Source organism: Siphateles boraxobius, unplaced genomic scaffold (genome assembly GCF_051911475.1).
Source record: "Siphateles boraxobius isolate OS27281-9 unplaced genomic scaffold, OSU_SipBor_1 35, whole genome shotgun sequence".
Taxonomy (NCBI): Eukaryota; Metazoa; Chordata; class Actinopteri; order Cypriniformes; family Leuciscidae; genus Siphateles; species Siphateles boraxobius.
The window spans coordinates 13,449,851-13,467,418 of NW_027508975.1; the positions used below are offsets into that span (position 1 = coordinate 13,449,851).

Below are 17,568 nucleotides of genomic sequence, written 5' to 3' on the forward strand. Positions count from 1 at the left end.
AGCAAAGACAAAAAACACCTCTAGAGAACAGAATGGTCCGTCAGCGTCACAGAGGGTAACAGTTGTGAAAGGGAAGTACTACTGCCAAGAGTTCTGCCTGTTGCTGCCACGTCTTGGCCACATGTCAGCATTCACGACAACATCAGTGAGGTTACCCTGCCTTGAGCCAAGTGCAAGCAAGACAAAATACAAAGGAACCGAGAGAGCATGTCTGGAAATACAGATTGAAAGGGGAACAAATCATTGTACGTCCTTGATGTGCAAATTCTGCCATTTATTAGAATGGATGTAATAAATATTACCATTACTGAAGAATACTGGTCCACTGAATCTGTGGATCTCACCATTTCAACTTCCTCTATTGCTTGGATAGTTCAAGGGATATAAATTCCAACACCTTTGATATTCCGGATTAAAATGCTTGGTGCTTGGAATTCAGATTTGCAGAAAGAAGTCTGTGGGTTTATACAATCGTTATAGCAGGGAATTACATTTACATTTGGAATTATTTAGACAGTGTTTTGCCCTACGACAAGAAAAATCTTCACCATTTGTCTCAGATGGCAAAATGATTCCAAAATTGTATAGTGTGAACCTAGCATAACTTAAACAAAATCTAGTTCTACCCTTTTGTCCAGATCTAGTTGAAGACTTAACCCTAAAATCTAGACCCAGCCCAATTTAGAAGTTAATTGCAACATTAAAAAGAAGCTTAAATAAAAACGGCAAAGTAGATGGAGCTGGTAAAGGTCATTCTCACCTTTTTCACGGAACTTTCACATTTTAACAGATGAAAGTCATTTCAATAGAAATCCACATAATCAAGAATTTTACGTGAGTAGTGGTCGAACCGATATTTGTTTTTTTTTAAATATCGGCATCGGCCGATAAGTTTTTCTGATTGGCCGATGTGTTGGAAGAGGGACTTTTATTTTGACGGCACTACAGACTTTTATTTTGACGGGCGGCGCTGAGAACACCAGCACCTGAGAAGAGAAGACAGCGCTCACTCCCATTCTCCGTCTTCATTAGTTTACGATCTCTGTCAGTCAGATCTAATATTTTGTTAGACAGAACCGGTGGCTACAGAACTGGTCAAAGAAAGTAAATGGTATGCGAAAAAGTATTTTTGTTTGCTTTTTATATTATTTGTAACCGAAAAGGCAAACAATCAGCCTAAAATACTTTCTCATTTACCGTCAACATTCAGCAAATGCGCATCTACATAATTTAAACAAATCTCTGAATATCTAATAAACATTTAATTTCACAAACCTTGCAGATTTAATCGAATCCAGCTGTGATATCTTGTGAAGTGTGCGTTTGTAGCCTGCATAAACGTGTTCCTGCGAGTGACGGTCCATGCGCAGTGAGTGAATGCGAACAGAAGATCAGCTTCACAGGAGATGCGATCAAAACACTTTAAATCCTTCTTTTTAAAATATGCTGTGCTATATCCAGTGGCCCACTGTGTCATATTCATGTCGTTTTTACTGTGTGCTGTATGTAAAATTAGCGTTACCTTGTCAAAAGTCAAAGTAAAAAAAAGTCTTTATTTGAAAAAATATGATTATCAGTGATTACTGATTAATTACCAGGTTAGTGAGTGCCCTGTTACATTGTTTACTTCCTTTTTATTCACATATTCATATATTTTTAAACAATTAGCCTACTTTATTTGTGAAAAATTCTGTAATAGGATTGCAGATTCAAGAAGTTGCCATCTAGTATAGGGCCTAAGCATGTTTATTTTAAAGGTTTTTAAATATGTATTACATTTATCAAATGTATTAAATATTGATTTATATAAATATAAAGTGTGTGTGAGTATATATATATATATATATATATATATATATATATATATAATGTGTATATGTGTGTGTATATTTATATATATATATATATATATAAATATCGGCTTTATATCGGCCACCCTGCTCTCTAAGATATCGGCATCGGCCATCAAAAAACCCATATCGGTCGACCACTACACGTGAGGGCAGAAGATTTACCCACACAGATTTTACAAAGGGTTCAAGTTCACGGATTTGCCATGTTGACCAACAGAAAACTGCTTGGTTTGAAAGTGACTTCTGTGCGAGCTGTGCTTCATAAAATGCTACACTATTGACAATAGCCAGACAATTTTGCTAATGTGACCTCACCTTCAGTAAGCTGGAAATTGACAGCGACCTTGTAAGAGACCTTATGCCAAGATCCTGACAAAGACCAATACTTCACTTTTTTGGTCCAAAACAATACATCAAGTAAGGAAATGTAGACCAAAGGCAAGTTCATGCCCAAGACCTATCCAATTATGCATGATTTGCATCATCCACCACCACAGCTTACTAACCACTGACTGAGAAAGCCTCCATCTGATATTCTGCCCTGCCCTCTTATCTCATCATATTACAAAGTTCAGGACAGAGGAATGAAAGGCAGGGAGTGAGAACATTCTTTTTAAGCGCAACATTTAACAATTGTACCACTTATCAAAGCGCTGCTGCACCTGTTTTAATGTCAGCAGAGCAAATTCCTCACATTACGTGGGCACATCCGTATGTAACCGCCTGTGCATGTTTGGTGATGTGGGAGTGTGTCCTGTGCAAGCAGTCACACATTGACCAAGGAGCCCAACACTTGTGAAGGTTAGATCACAATCATCACATATGATTGTAAAGGTCGATAAGTAAAAGGTCACATTGCATAATGTACCAAGCTGGTGACGCAACAGCCATAAAGGAGAAAAGCAACACTTATCCATAGCTGCACCAGGCTTGATTCTCGTAATGATGTCGTGAGGACATCGTCACTTGGCAGAGGACTATGGCAACCTGCTTTGGAGGAAATTTCCATCTGGAAAATGAAAAGGATTAATATAAAATGAATAACCTGTCACTGGTGCCAGCCCCTTTCTGCCCAAGTGATCTGGCATTTTACATTAAGATATTCACACATAGCCTCTGCAGCTATGCAATTTTGTACAATTGTTTGTAAATTACCCACATTTGTCAATGTGAAAAAGACCATAATATACCTGCATACACACATTTACACAAATACACCTAAACATCAAGTAATCACACAGCTAATTAACTAAAATGTTATTAAAGAGTTTGAGTGTTGTTATTATTAAGAGTTGTTTATTAAGTATCCCCTAGAATCAATCAAATATATGTTCTTGCTTTTCCTTGACCATTCTGATTATACCCATGCAAAAACAGTTTATTTGCAACTAACTTGTGGTTCATTAAATCACTTATAATATCAGAAATAAATATCAGATATCAGAAGATAAAAGGCTGTTTTTTATCATATCAGAATTTATATTATTCTTATCTATAATGAGTCTATGATGAAGTGACATTTATGCAAAGTAGGTACAGACTGTTTTAGGATATTGAAAGTGGTTCATTTAAATATGTCTAGTTTATTCAAATACGACCCTCTACTAACAAACTCAAAAAATGAACTCTGGTCTTTTATAACAGCTGGCACCATGAGGTATGATCCATGAATTTTGCTGTCACATCCTTAGAAAATGCAAGGGGAAAAATACTATTTGCATTAAAACAGAGGGTTAAATGAAGTGCAGTGGTGCTAGTGGCAGGCGCTGAAACACAAACATACAATCTCTCACACACAGAGCCTCGCAATGGACGATTTACATTGTAAAGCTGGAGGACTCAGAGCGGGTGAAGGGGTCAGAGGGAGGGCTCGGTGAGCCTTGGCCCTGCTCTCTATTTTTGTTTCCAGCTTTTTTTGTGCGCCACACACTGCAGTGGATTTTTCAACTTGGCCCTCATCAGTTGTACGCCTGATGAAACAAACACTGACAGCTTCTTTACATTTGTAAAGACCCCTACAGCAGCTGTGCCTATCTCACCACACGTCTATGAATCAGGGCCCGACCCCAGCTGGGCCTGCAGAGAGACAGAGAGTGGGGTAGGGAGAACGAGAGAGGAAGAATAGCCATGGGTAACCCCCCGTTCCCCCCAAACCATGTGCCATGTTCACTTCAACAGAACAGGAACACAAACGCGATTTCTGGCTGCATTCATTAGCCAAAGTCTGAAATCAAAACCAGGGTAACTCTTTGCTCTAAAAACAGCCCTCAAAAATAATTATACAGAGAACTTGTTTCAGAGAGTGTCAGGATGGCCTGAAAGCCATTAAAAAGATCTCTTCTGTAAGCAGAAGTGCCTACTTGCCCCCCCCCCCCCTGTTTTTCACACACGTCTATCAATCAGGGACGGTCTAATTGCATTTTCTTGTTTGCTCTTATTAACATCTATTATCATAATTTTTTCTCCCTCTCTCGTTTTCCACTAAATAAATTTTAATAATATTCACAGCACATGTGAAGGAAAAGGGGGTAATAAAAAATGAAAGAAAAAAAACAACAGAAAAAAACCTTGCACTCATGTTCCAGGGGATATGGTTAAGCCAAGCATGTATAATTGTCTTACGCTAATTAAGGGGAGGCTGAATCCAAGGGGCCAAGAGTTTTGCAGGCCCGGGGGACAGATCCTTCAGGTTGTTTTTGTTGTTTGCCTGACCAGATTTTAGCACAGCTGTATGCACTGCACAGATGTGACATGATCAGCCATGTTCTGAACGGTTCAGGTCCATTCCACACATCCTACACAGAGGCTCCTGACTCTGATCATACAGACGTGTGGTCATTATGAGATGAAGCAGATCTCTGTCAGACATGCAACCATACATAATTCAAATGAACTTGATGAATGGTCAAATTGCAAAAAAACACTAAACATAGTGTTTGGGGGGGGGGGGGGGGGGGGGGGGGGTTCACACCTTTTTGACCTATACATTTCATTCACATTCCCAGTCACTCTTGATTACATAGGTAAAGTTTTTCTCAAAATAGAGCACTCTAAACTGAAATTTTCAGCCAAATAAATGTTTCCATTATTTAAGATGTTATTCACTTCCAAGACATGTCCAGATTTCCATGAGAGTGGGATAGCTGTACATATAAAATTTGTTTTTAAATAAGAATTGGTCATAAACCAAATAACTAATAGAATACAAAACATGTATACATTATAATACAATCCAAAACTTAAGCTGACAATATTTTGACAATTTATACAAGTAAGGCTTTTTAAAATAATAGTAGTACAGTGGGTTGAACTGAATTATTCTTCTTGGGGATAACAAGTCACCACGTGGTGTAATATGCTACTTTTGTCATCACTTTCATTTCCCTTGTGCTACCATGTCAATATGAGACATTGCACTACAGCTACACTGAACAAAAGTACACAAAGTTAAGACAATTTCCATCACCTTTATGTAATTCGATAAGATGTCATGGAGCTCGAGCACTATAATGTGCGTGGAAACTGCCCCCGTGTTGCGTCATCATAACCTATACCCCCCCCAATGTTTGTTTCATTCCTGTTAACCTGTTGCCGATGAACTGAAATAACAAAAATATCACTAAAACATATATTTAACGCCCAACAAGGTAATTTCCATGTAGCAATTCCGCTCAAAATATGGCACTTTAACGAAAAAGTTCAATTTGATGGCACGTTACAAGCTTCAAGCTGCAGACAAAATTGGTTGCACGAGCTAACCCTTTCACGCTCCAACAAAAAATTATTTCCCGGGGCAGGCTTGGTTTGAGAAGAAACTAAAGTAAGGAAGCGGACAGTGCGAGATGTAACAACAGTCTCACAAACTCTGATATAAAGAAACTTCTTAACTACAGGTAAAGCGACTGGAAAACTTGGGTTAAGAGTCAGCCAGTACTTTGAGGGTTAACTAATACGGGGTTTGGTCGGCTGTCTCTGAAGAGACTCGGTTTTTTGTTATGGTAGCCTTATTGCTTAATTCCGCTCCTGAGGAGATAAAATCCCCATCCAGAGAAGTTCAAGCCCTATATGTTCTCCAATATACCACGACAAGCTCGCCGGTTCACTGACCCATCGTACTGGTGGAGATAGTAAAATGGTCGGTTTCTTTTGCACGCGAACCTCTGCAATGCGACTGTATCTTCCACTATAAACGATATTCCGTGCGCTTAATCTAATCAATCTTGTAATATTACGATACGTTAACATTCAAGGTTTAATCTGCTTACACAATAAAACGTGCAGAAACTCTCAGAGAAAAGCAGACAAAAAGAAAGAAGAGTTTCAGGAACAGTGATACCCACAATACTGGCTGCTGCACAAGCTTGTTTACTAACGTTATTCGGCGTTTGTACTTAAAATTGTAAAGATTGAGGACAATCCACTATTCTAAATCTTTTAAAACAAAGATAACATCTGCCACCAATTTCGAGCTTTCTCAGTTGTCAAGTTCCCTACACAGTTAGGCTACTTTAAATACATTAAAGATTCCACTGCTTAGGCTACACGAAGAACGAGTTAAATCCAATAGACACGAATCAAATATACCGGTGTAGTTGGGGTAGTTGAATTTATGACGGTATTCCTGCAGATTTCAGTTCGGGAAAACAATTCTCGGGATAAAAGAATTAAGGAGACATGGTTGTCCTCGCGGCTTTGAGACGGAAAGCAATGAAGAGCAAACAAAGCCATTCTAGTCACAATTGTGCTTTAACGCTGGAGTTTGTGTAACAATAACACCGAACAAAACACATCCAGGTTTATAAACGAGTTCTGTAAGATAACATCTGTCGTGCAAAACATAAGCATTCCCAATGAGGATACCAAGGCAAAGGCGAGGAAAATCGACGTCTGAGGGGAATAAAAACCTTTTTAATATATTTAAGTGTTGTGAACAGTGGATGCATTTACGCCTTGCTTTGAAGACTAACGTAAACACAACAAGAGCCATCCGTGATCAAAGTTTACGCATTTAACATCGACACAAGCGCGAGACAATCAAACAAACTTAAGGTCAACCGCATACAAACGATCAATACTTACGTATTTCTTTTGAATGATATTCCTCTTAGGTCTTTCCTTGCTCATTCTGCAATCCAAAATGATTTACTGTTAAGGAGAGAATCGCCACATGAATTTTCTTCCTGCTTCTTTTCCTTTTTCCGGGAGCAATGCGATTTAAATCCCCTGTAGTTTGCTTGGCTGTGTAGAATTCCCTCTTCGATCGGTGATGAATCCTAGAAGAATCGTGGAATTACCGATAATCCCAAAATTAGGGATCCATCGCCAAGGGTAAAGGGCAAAATAAACAATCGAATCGGCATACCATAGTTAAAACCATTCGCCACAATAACTTCCATCAGTGATGTTCATCCCGGCTCTTTAAAACACGTAACGTTAGGTTTATTCACGTGAGGAGGTAACGTTAAATGTTCGGTCGTGAGTTACATCTTGTTTTTAAAAGGCTTATCCGATGATAGGATGAAATAAATACAATTTTAAAAAAGCAAAGGGTTCGTGGTCCGTTTTGGCTGGATCTAGCAAACGGTAAGTGAACTCTCCAGCAGAACCACGGGCTCATCTGAACACAAGGCGAAGCTTCTTTCTTTAAGCAGCCTATCACACACACCCGACAGCACGCTCAGTGGTAACTTTAAAAGGACTGCCGCCTTAGGGAGCGTCGCGAAATGACCCTTCGTGCAGGGGCACGGAAACTAACACCACTTAAAAGTTACCGAATAAAAGAATGAGCGTTTTAATCAACATGGGTTCAGTATGGACAGGGAAGAGAGTTTAAATTTTTCCAGCTCCGAGGAATTCAAGACAGTTGTAGATGCACGTTTTGTGTCGGAGCGTTTTTAAATAGCTAGAACAATTTTCACTGCGCCCCTTCTAAGATACTCATTTGCTCTCTAGAAATGTTTGTGTTCATCGTGGGGGAAAAAGAAGCACGCGGGCCGGGTTTTCCTGCACGATAGGCCCGTTTTCAAATTTAAACAGTTTTGGCTAATTGTTACAGAACATCTTAGAATTGATTAGACCACTAGTTAACTCTGCACTGTGCATTATTGGTAAAACGCCCTAAATTAGTATTTTATTTTTCAACTTAATAAAGACAATAAAGAACACATTTTAAAGACTCGCAGTTTTCTGTCATTGGTTCATACAATGAACAACTAATACTGGACTTTAAGCAATAGCAAAAAATAAAATAAAAATTATATATATATATATATATATATATATATATATATATATATATATATATATATATATATATATATTATATTTATATTTATATTTATATTTATATTTATTTATCCTGGTCAGTTTTTGTGCTGATTTTCAAAGAAAAAGTATATAGACGAAACATAATTTTGGAGTCCTGGGCAGTAATTTGATGTATTTAGTTATTTAATTTAATTTACTTTTTATATTTGCTCCCAGTTTCCCTGCCTTGCCCTTCTGGTGTTCTTTCAATCTGTCAAAATTGCATTAACATGTTGCTCATTACTACTATTTTGCTAGTCTGGACAATGTGCGCACCACGATCAGCAAATAAATAAAGACGAATTGAAATGCGCTTCTGTGACTAGTTGAAGCCTGTGTCACAAATACACGTAAATATAAGAACTTGACTACAATCTTGTGGTCACAAACTAGAAAAAAAAAATATGGCTACACGCTTTTTTAGTGTGCACTAGACTTAAAGGTCTGGTTTCACAGACAGGGGTTAGATTAAGCCAGGATTAGGCCTTAGTTCAATTCGGACAATTAAGTAGCCTTTATAAACATGCATTAGAAAAAAACATTACTGGTGTGCATCTTGAGACAAAACAATGGCTCTGACATTTAGATGGGACTAGGCTTAAAGGTGCTCTAAGCGATGTCGAGTGACGTCACTTTTTGATGTTTAAAGTATAATGGTAAAGACCCTCCCTCCTCCTCATCCGCGTACTAACCCCCAAAATCCTTCTGGCTGGAACAGTTTCTGCGGGTTAGCCCAAAATGTTTTTGTTGCCATTTTGTGGAGCCTGGGGTGTCTGCAGAGACCCTGTTTTTTTTACAGTGTATTCAGTGGACAGGCAGCTAGCGGATAGTTAGGAGATGTTTGCTATATGTGACAGAAAGTTTTTTGGCCTAAAAAACGCGTGACATCACTTAGAGCACCTTTAAGCCTCGTATGTGAAACCAGGCAATAGTGTATTATACTAAAACACTTCTGGTAATTGCACAAAAGTGAAATGAATCTCTAGAAATGAGTCACAATCAGATCTTGAAACAGTGACAGGAATCTGAACGGACTGCACAAGTGATTCACAAAAACAATTTTGTCACACCAAACGGAATATTCACATTTTTCGTCATCATGGGTGATGGTGGAATAACCCTTGCATGGGAACAAAAAACATGACAGATGAAGAAAAACCTCCTGGTCTTCGTTCGTGAGTGCATAATGCAAGATGTTAGCCTACAGCTGTCTTCCATTGTAAGATGATGCCTGAATGTGTGTGTATTTATGTATTTATTTATTTATTTTAGTGCATACATGAATTCAGCCCGGTCTGTAATCAAGCAGTTTATTGTTAATCTTAGATCTAATTTAGAGTTCATCTTTTAGACAGAGTAAATGTTGTCTTAACATGTTATGGATAGGATATATCTGTTTTGGTGTAGTTTTATCGTCCATATAGTAACATGAGAAGCATGATTCATTCTGTAGATTTGTTTTACAAATCCTGCTGATCAAAGCCTCAACTTGCCGATGAATTGCATGAACAGGGATCATGGTGGATCAATATATAATAATGAATAATAAATTAATGAATAATTTAAGTTTAGCCCTCTTTTTTCACATATATCAAATTTCATCGCCTAGCCTCCAAAATTCAAATGGAGATCTTTCAATAGTGTTGGCAGCACTTCAGCATGTTCAATCAATAATACATATTTGGGGGAACATAATTACACACATAGGTCTGTTAATTTTTTATTTGGAAGCGACACCAGATACAAGGATAAAAGACAGACAGAGAAAATGTGAAACACAAGCACTTCCTTGTCATGCAGCAGCTGCATTTTTTTTTTGCCAGTGCATGCTTCTTGCTAAGTCCATAATAACTGTATAGGATTTTTAGTAACCTAGCAAAAATTATGGCTACACTTTGCCTTCAGGAGAGCTTCAGGAACGTCTCGGTTACTAACGTAACCTCGGTTCCCTGAAAGTAGGGAATGAGTATTGCGTTAGTTAGCTTACGCTATGGGAAAACTCGTTTTCTCAAGAATATTGAAGCCAAATTTTTAAAACGCAAAGCAGACATATAGCTGAGCGTCTAGCGCAGTCATTGGCTGTGCTGCGACAACTGCGCGAACCTATGGCGAGTCGGCTATGCACGAACCAATCAGGTCGCTTCTCGTCAGAGCCCGCCAGTATGGGCGTGGCATATAGCCATATAAGCCCCCATTTTTGCCATAGAATTCAGGTTAAATCAACTGAAGCGATCCCCTGATCGAATCACAGTAGCACGGTGGGTTATGCGATACTCGTTCCCTACTCTCAGGGAACCGAGGTTATGTTAGTAACCAAGATGTTCCCTTTCGAAAGGTATCTCGTATTGCGTAAGTTAGCTTACGCTATGGGAACCCCTTTCAAAACGCCGTGCGTGCTTAAAAACTTCGCCCAATACTATAGCCTAGGGCCAAGCGCCTGAGGCTCATAGAAGAGTAAAGTTATGAGTCCTAATAGAGGCCAGATCAGTAATGAGCCTCATAGAGGGAAATATAGAATGGGCCTTATGATATAGATATACTGTATAGGTATATAGAACTGTAGTTCCCTTTCGTTGTCACTCCGAGTTACGTCGGATGACGACGAATGGGGTTTCGCTTAGAACACCTATCGACTTTGAGTATTACAAAACGAGCCAATGGCAAAGAAATGCCATGGGTCTGCGGAATTTGCATGGCGTAACTCCGCCCCACCTCGTGGGTATAAAAGGAGGAAGCCGGCAACAAGCAGATATGTTTTCGCTTCGGAGCCAAGAGTATTTCTTCACTCCACAGTCATCTCTGACTTCGCTCTACGAGACGAGCTTCTCTCTCCGGTGTTGGTGTGACGGCGATCTGCAGCGAGCTCACAGTGCCTGCTGATCTGTGCAGTAATCTGCCAGTGTGTGTGTGTCTCCCTGTGCGCTTCAACATCGCAGAGTTTTTTCTCTCCTCTCATAAAAGAGCTCGTCTTTTTAAAGACGGCTCGCCCGTGCATTTCTGGTTGCAGCGGACTGGTATCGGACTCTGATGGGCACGAGCGCTGTCTAGTGTGTTTGATCATGCTTGAACAGCGCTCGTGGGTGACTCATGTTCTAGCAAGGGAACGTGATCATCGCGTCATATATAGGTCGAGACTCGGTGAACTCGCAAGAGTGAGAGTCCCCTCATCCACCCCCCGATCTTCGGCTGGTGGCCAGGGTGACCTGAGGGTTACGGTCTGGAACAAGGCGCCGACTATGTGTCCGTGACCCCAGCCCCCCTCTTCAATGACGGTGCCCGCTAGTGAACTGCTGATTCCCGCGAGTCTACCCTCTGGTGGCCCGCGTGTTTCAGTTGAAGCTACAGAGGAAGATGCCATGTCTGTTGCAGCATCACTAGGTGGGCTTGAGTCTTCTGGAAGTGAGGGCTCGTCACAGCTGCCACCTTCCGGTGTGCATACGGCTGTGCCTGAGTCTGATCCGGAGATGACGGCCATGCTTTCCTGGGACGATTGGTTTTGGGTAAGGCCGCCGACCCTCGTCCGCGGCAAACCCCAATACCTCTCTTCCCGGACATGCATGATGAGATCTCGAAGTCCTAGAAGACCCCCTTGTCTTCTCAGGACCGCTCGCTGATCTCATTCGCCTTTCCTCCCCTCGATGGGGCCGCTGCCCTTGGGTACACTGGGGTTCCCCCGGCTGAACGCTCTGTTGCGATGCTATGTGTCCTCAGAGTGCTTCTTCTCGGCGCAATCCTAAGCACCCGCCCGTGGCCTGTAGTTTTTCGTCTACGCTTGTGGCGAGATCCTATAGTGCCACGGGACTGGCAGCCGCCTCACTGCATGCCATGGTCATTCTGCTGGTCCACCTGACCCAGATGCTCATGGACCTGCACGAGGGCGGGACTGACCCAGGGCTCTTCACTGAGCTGCGCACCGTCACTGACCTTGCTCTCCGAGCGACGAAAGTGGCCGTACGCTCCCTGGGTCAGGTGATGCTCACCATACTGTGGCTGAACCTGTCTGATGTGCTGGATGTCGCGCGGACCCGTCTGTCCGACATTCCCATATCCCAGGTCGTCCTCTCCGGCGGTGCGGTTGAGGGCTTGACCAACAGCTCTCACCCGTTCATGAGCAGACTGACGTTGATTCTGTCCCGACGGCCCCGCCGTCCGCTCAGATCCCTCGGTCTGCCCACCGCCGAGGGCGCCCCCCCGCGGCTCCCACCCCGCCCGCTCAGCTGGGCCGGCTCTGGAGGCCGCGATCGGACGCCAAAACAGTCCTCTCCAGCCCCGCCCCCCGCTACACGCCGGGTTAAGCGGCGCTCTTGGGATGGGCTCCTCAGAGATGGGACTCAGTTCTTTCCAGGAGCTGGTAGCAGGACCACTCCTTTCCCCGGGTGAGGGCCGGGGAAGAATCCTTATTCTCCAAAGAACTGACTCTCCCGTCTCTGAGCACAGAGAGTTCGGACATCACAGAGCGCCGCCCAAATGCCGTGCTCTCCTCGTCCCCCTCTGTCCCGGAGGTGGTTGACACGGCGTGCCGTCCACGACCGCTTCGCCCCTGTCCCCCTCTGTCGCCAGACCCTTGACAGAGCAGGCCCCCGTGGAACGCTGGTCCTTCCCTGGCCTCCTCGGTCAGGGTGCGGTTTTGACCTTGCCCCCACACCGGGCCGCTATGCCGTCCACGTCTGGGCCGGTCATTCCGCTTCGCTGCACCACCGGGGGGACATCTGTGGTTCTCGACGCCGCTGGCACAGTTGGGAGCCTGCCTAGAGCTTCCCTATCTGTTCCGCTGGGTCGCGCGAACCATCGGCTCGGCTATGCGATTCAGTTCGCACGGTCTCCTCCCCACTTCAGGGGAGTCCGCTCCACTTTGGTCGATGGCTATGCCCTTTCATGAGAGCGGAGGTTGCTACCCTACTGGCGAAGGGTGCGATTGAGACTGTCCCTCCAGCCGAAAGGAGGTCCGGGTGTACAGCCCCTACCTCATTGTCCCGGAGAAGTCTGGTGGGTTACGGCCAATCCTGGTCCGAACCGCTCCCTTCACAGGCTGCCGTTCAAGATGCTCCTGGCCAAACGCATTTCTGGATGTGTGCGGCCACAGGATTGGTTTGCAGCGATCGACCTGAAGGACGCCTACTTTTATGTCTCCGTTCTCCTTCGACTCAGACCATACCTACGGTTTGCTGTCAGGGCGCGCGCATATCAGTACGCTGTTTTCCCATTCGGGCTAGCCCTGTCTCTTCGCGCCTTCACAAGGTTGTTGAGGCTGCCTTTGTTCCTCCATGGGAACACGGGGTTCGCATCCTGAACTATCTCGGTGACTGGCTGTCTTAAGCTCACTCCTGAGACCAGGTTTGCGAATACAGGGACCCAGTGCTCCGGCACCTAGCTCGTCTGGGCCTTCGGGTCAACCGGGGAAGGAGTAAACTTTGCCCCGTGCAGAGGAGCTCTTTTCTCGGTTTGGACTTGGTCGCCTTCTCCACTCAGCCATTGCTGACTTGCCTGAGACTATCAAGCACAAGAGTGCGGTTCCACTGAAGTTTCTTCAGAGGCTCCTGGGGCATATGGCATCTGCAGCCGCGGTTCGCCGCTCAGATTGCTTCATATGAGACCGCTTCAGCTTTGGCTCCGCGACCGAGTCCCGAGGTGGGCATGGCAACACGGCACCCTCCGAGTACCAGTTACTCCGACTTGCCGTCAGACCTTCACCCCGTGGTCGAACCTCAGTTTTCTACGGGCCGGAGTGCCCCTGGAACGAGCTTCGCGGCATGTTGTTGTAACGACAGATGCCTCCTCCACGGGCTGGGGTGCCATGTGCAATGGACGTGCTGCCGTGGGCTCCTGGACAGGACCCCGACGCCTCTGGCACGTCAATTGCCTCGAGTTGCTGGCCGTACGTCTTGCTTTGCGCCGCTTCCGGACCGTGCTCAAGAACCAACACGTACTAGTCCGTTCAGACAATACCGCCACTGTAGCGTACATCAACCATCAAGGTGGTCTACGCTCCCGCCGTATGTCGCAACTCGCCCGCCACCTCCTCATATGGAGTCAGAAGCATCTGAGGTCGCTTCATGCCATTTATATCCCCGGAGCCCTGAACTGTGCAGCCGACGAGCTCTCACGGCTTCAGCCCCTCCCGGGAGATTGGCGACTCCATCCCCAGTCGGTTCAGCTGATTTGGGACCAGTTCGGGGACGCACAGTTAGATCTGTTTGCCTCTCACGACTCGACCCATTGCGACCTGTATTATTCCCTGACCGAGGGCACGCTCGGCACAGATGCACTGGCGCACAGCTGGCCGCGGGGCCGCAAATATGCGCTTCCCCCAGTGAGCCTTCTTGCGCAGACCCTGCGCAAGGTCAGGGAGGACGAGGAGCAGGTCCTTCTGGTCGCGCCATACTGGCCCGCCCGGACCTGGTTCTCCGAACTAGTACTCCTCGCGACAGCACCTCCTTGGCCGATTCCCCTGAGGAAGGACCTCCTTTCTCAGGGACGGGGCACCCTATGGCACCCTCGTCCCGATCTCTGGAACCTCCACGTGTGGCTCCTGGACGGGACGAGGCAGGTTTGAGTACCCTACCACCAGCGGTGGAGGCTACCATCACTTCCGCTAGAGCGTCGTCCACGAGACACGCCTATGCGTTGAAGTGGAACCTCTTCGTCAACTGGTGCTCTTCTCACCGAGAAGACCCCCGGAGATGTTCGATTAGTGTCGTGCTTTCCTTCCTTCAAGATAGGCTGGAGCGAAGGCTGTCTCCCTCCACCCTGAAAGTCTATGTTGCCGCTATTGCCGCACACCATGACCCGGTCGAAGGTAAGTCTGTTGGAAGGCACGACCTGATCATCAGGTTCCTGAGAGGAGCGAGGAGACTGAATCCTCATCGCCCTCCTCTCGTTCCCTCTTGGGACCTCTCAGTGGTTCTAACTGCCCTGCGGAGTGCTCCCTTTGAGCCGTTGCAATCAGTGGAGCTTAAGTTCCTGTCTATGAAGACAGCGCTCCTGGTTGCATTGGCCTCCATCAAGAGGGTGGGGGACCTGCACGCATTCTCCGTTGACGAAGCGTGCCTGGAATTTGGGCCGGCTTACTCTCACGTGATCCTGAGACCCCGGCCTGGATATGTGCCCAAGGTTCCTACCACTCCGTTCCGGGACCAGGTGGTGAACCTGCAAGCGCTGCCCCCGGAGGAGGCAGACCCAGCCTTGGCACTGCTCTGTCCAGTACGCGCCCTCCGCGCCTATGTAGACAGGACGCAGTGTTTCAGGACCTCTGACCAGCTCTTTGTCTGTTATGGTGGGAAGCTGAAGGGAAAGGCTCTCTCCAAGCAAAGGTTGTCTCACTGGATAGTGGACACCATTGCTTTGGCATACCAGCAGCAGGGTCAACCGTGCCCCCTTGGTGTGACTGCCCACTCCACCCGGAGTGTGGCATCCTCTTGGGCTCTAGCGCATGGCGCCTCGCTAACAGACATCTGCAGAGCTGCAGGCTGGGCGACACCTAACACATTCGCCAGATTCTACAATCTCCGAGTGGAGCCAGTGTCCTCTCATGTACTCGCTTCAACCAGCTAGTACTGGACCCGCTCAGGTGTCTTCGCTTGCTCGCCATTCCACTCCACGGACTGGATACGTGCGATATTCTCCTCAGGTGAGCTTCCCCGAAAGCCCTGAGTTCCTCCAGCACTCCTGACGTTGGCGCCAGTGTCTATTGCCTGTGCGTCGGCTAGGTGCCTCCCGTGTGCTGGTCCCTCCCCTGAGCGACCCCCACATGTGTATTTCCACTGTAAGCCTCTTGAGCATGTGTCTTTCCCTTTGCAAGCCACCTTGCCACCCCTGGGGTTGAAATATTCCACCTGCGGCTGGACACCCCAGTGTTCTCCATGTCTCCTTCGGGTCACATGTGTATTCTCTAAGACCCCCCCTCTGGGTTGGCAATAATTGCATATTTCCTCTAAGCTATGGGATATGCTCCCCAGTGTACCTTGGTATTCCTGTGCTAAATAGGAGTCCTTCATCCGTGCCAGTCTCACGACAAGGATCTCAGATTTACGCAGGGCACTGGAAGACAGCCGAGAAGGTGGCGTGATTAGACTGGTAACCCCATTCGTCGTCATCCGACGTAACTCGGAGTGACAACGAAAGGGAACGTCTCGGTTACGTATGTAACCCTCGTTCCCTGAGTAGGGAACGGAGACGTTACGTCTGCCTGCCACTTTCCGCTGTACCGCGGGGATCGCCTGAGCTCAGTCTTGGCTCCTCAGCGAAGAAACATATCTGCTTGTTGCCGGCTTCCTCCTTTTATACCCACGAGGTGGGGCGGAGTTACGCCATGCAAATTCCGCAGACCCATGGCATTTCTTTGCCATTGGCTCGTTTTGTAATACTCGAAGTCGATAGGTGTTCTAAGCGAAACCCCATTCGTCGTCATCCGACGTAACGTCTCCGTTCCCTACTAAGGGAACGAGGGTTACATACGTAACCGAGACATTCAGGTTCACCCAGGACCAGTTAGACGTTGGGCCTTATAGTTGTGGAAATTGTGCTTAGACACTTTATTTGTATGGAAAGAATCCGTGCTTGCAAAGCGGGAATTTCAAGGTTATAAAACCTCATAAATGTGGACGGTGAGACCCAGCCGACCGCCGTACAAATATCTTCAATTGGTATTCCACTCGACCATGCCCATGACGAGGCCATGCCTCTCATGGAATGAGCTCTGATGCCTATGGGACAATGGAGGCCCTTAGACTCATAAGCCAACGAGATAGCATCTACTATCCAACGTGACAATCTCTGCTTAGTTACCGCGAGACCTCTGGTGCGGCCACCGAAGCATACAAAGAGCTGTCTGAAGGGGGCAGAACGCTCCAAATAGACTCTGAGAGCCCTCACAGGGCAGAGTAGATTCTTTCGTCTTCTGATGAGGGAAGAGCTGACAGCTAAATGACCTGCGCTCTGAACGGAGTACAGAGCACTTTAGGAACATAACCGTGCCTTAAGAACGACTCTTGAGTCGTTGGGCCCGAATTCAAGACAGGAAGCGCTCACTGAGAGTGCTTGCAAATCACCAACTCGCTTGACTGATGCTAGTGCTAGGAAGAGAGCAGTTTTGAGCAAAAGAGGCTTCAGGTCAGCAGACTGAAGCAGCTCGAAAGGGACCCCTTTCATGGCCTCCATGACCGTGGAGAGGTCCCAGATAGGTACAGAGGAGGGTCGAGGCGGGTTCAGCCTTCTGGCCCCCTTGAGGAAGCGCACGACTAGGTCGTTTCTTCCCAGTGATTGCCCGGCCACATGTCACTCCGCATGAGTAGGGGTCCAGGCTCCGTGCTGTGTACCAGCCTGAAAACCCTGACCATTTTGGAGCATAAAGATGCCTAATTGAAGGTGCTCTTGCTTCAGTAATGGTATTTAGCACCCTTTCCGGAAGGTT

At 45.9% G+C, this 17,568-nt stretch overlaps 1 protein-coding gene across 1 annotated transcript in view; it reads right to left on the minus strand.

Annotated features, from left to right (window-relative positions):
* Positions 1 to 7,516, minus strand: part of jarid2b (jumonji and AT-rich interaction domain containing 2b) — a 123,326-nt gene extending 115,810 nt beyond the window's left edge. The window contains exon 1 of the mRNA XM_077196465.1: positions 6,933 to 7,516. Within this exon, the coding sequence (XP_077052580.1) occupies positions 6,933 to 6,977 (45 nt within the window). The 5' untranslated portion in view covers positions 6,978 to 7,516. The remainder of the gene's footprint in view (positions 1 to 6,932) is intronic.
* Between the last annotated feature and the right edge of the window lie 10,052 nt (positions 7,517 to 17,568).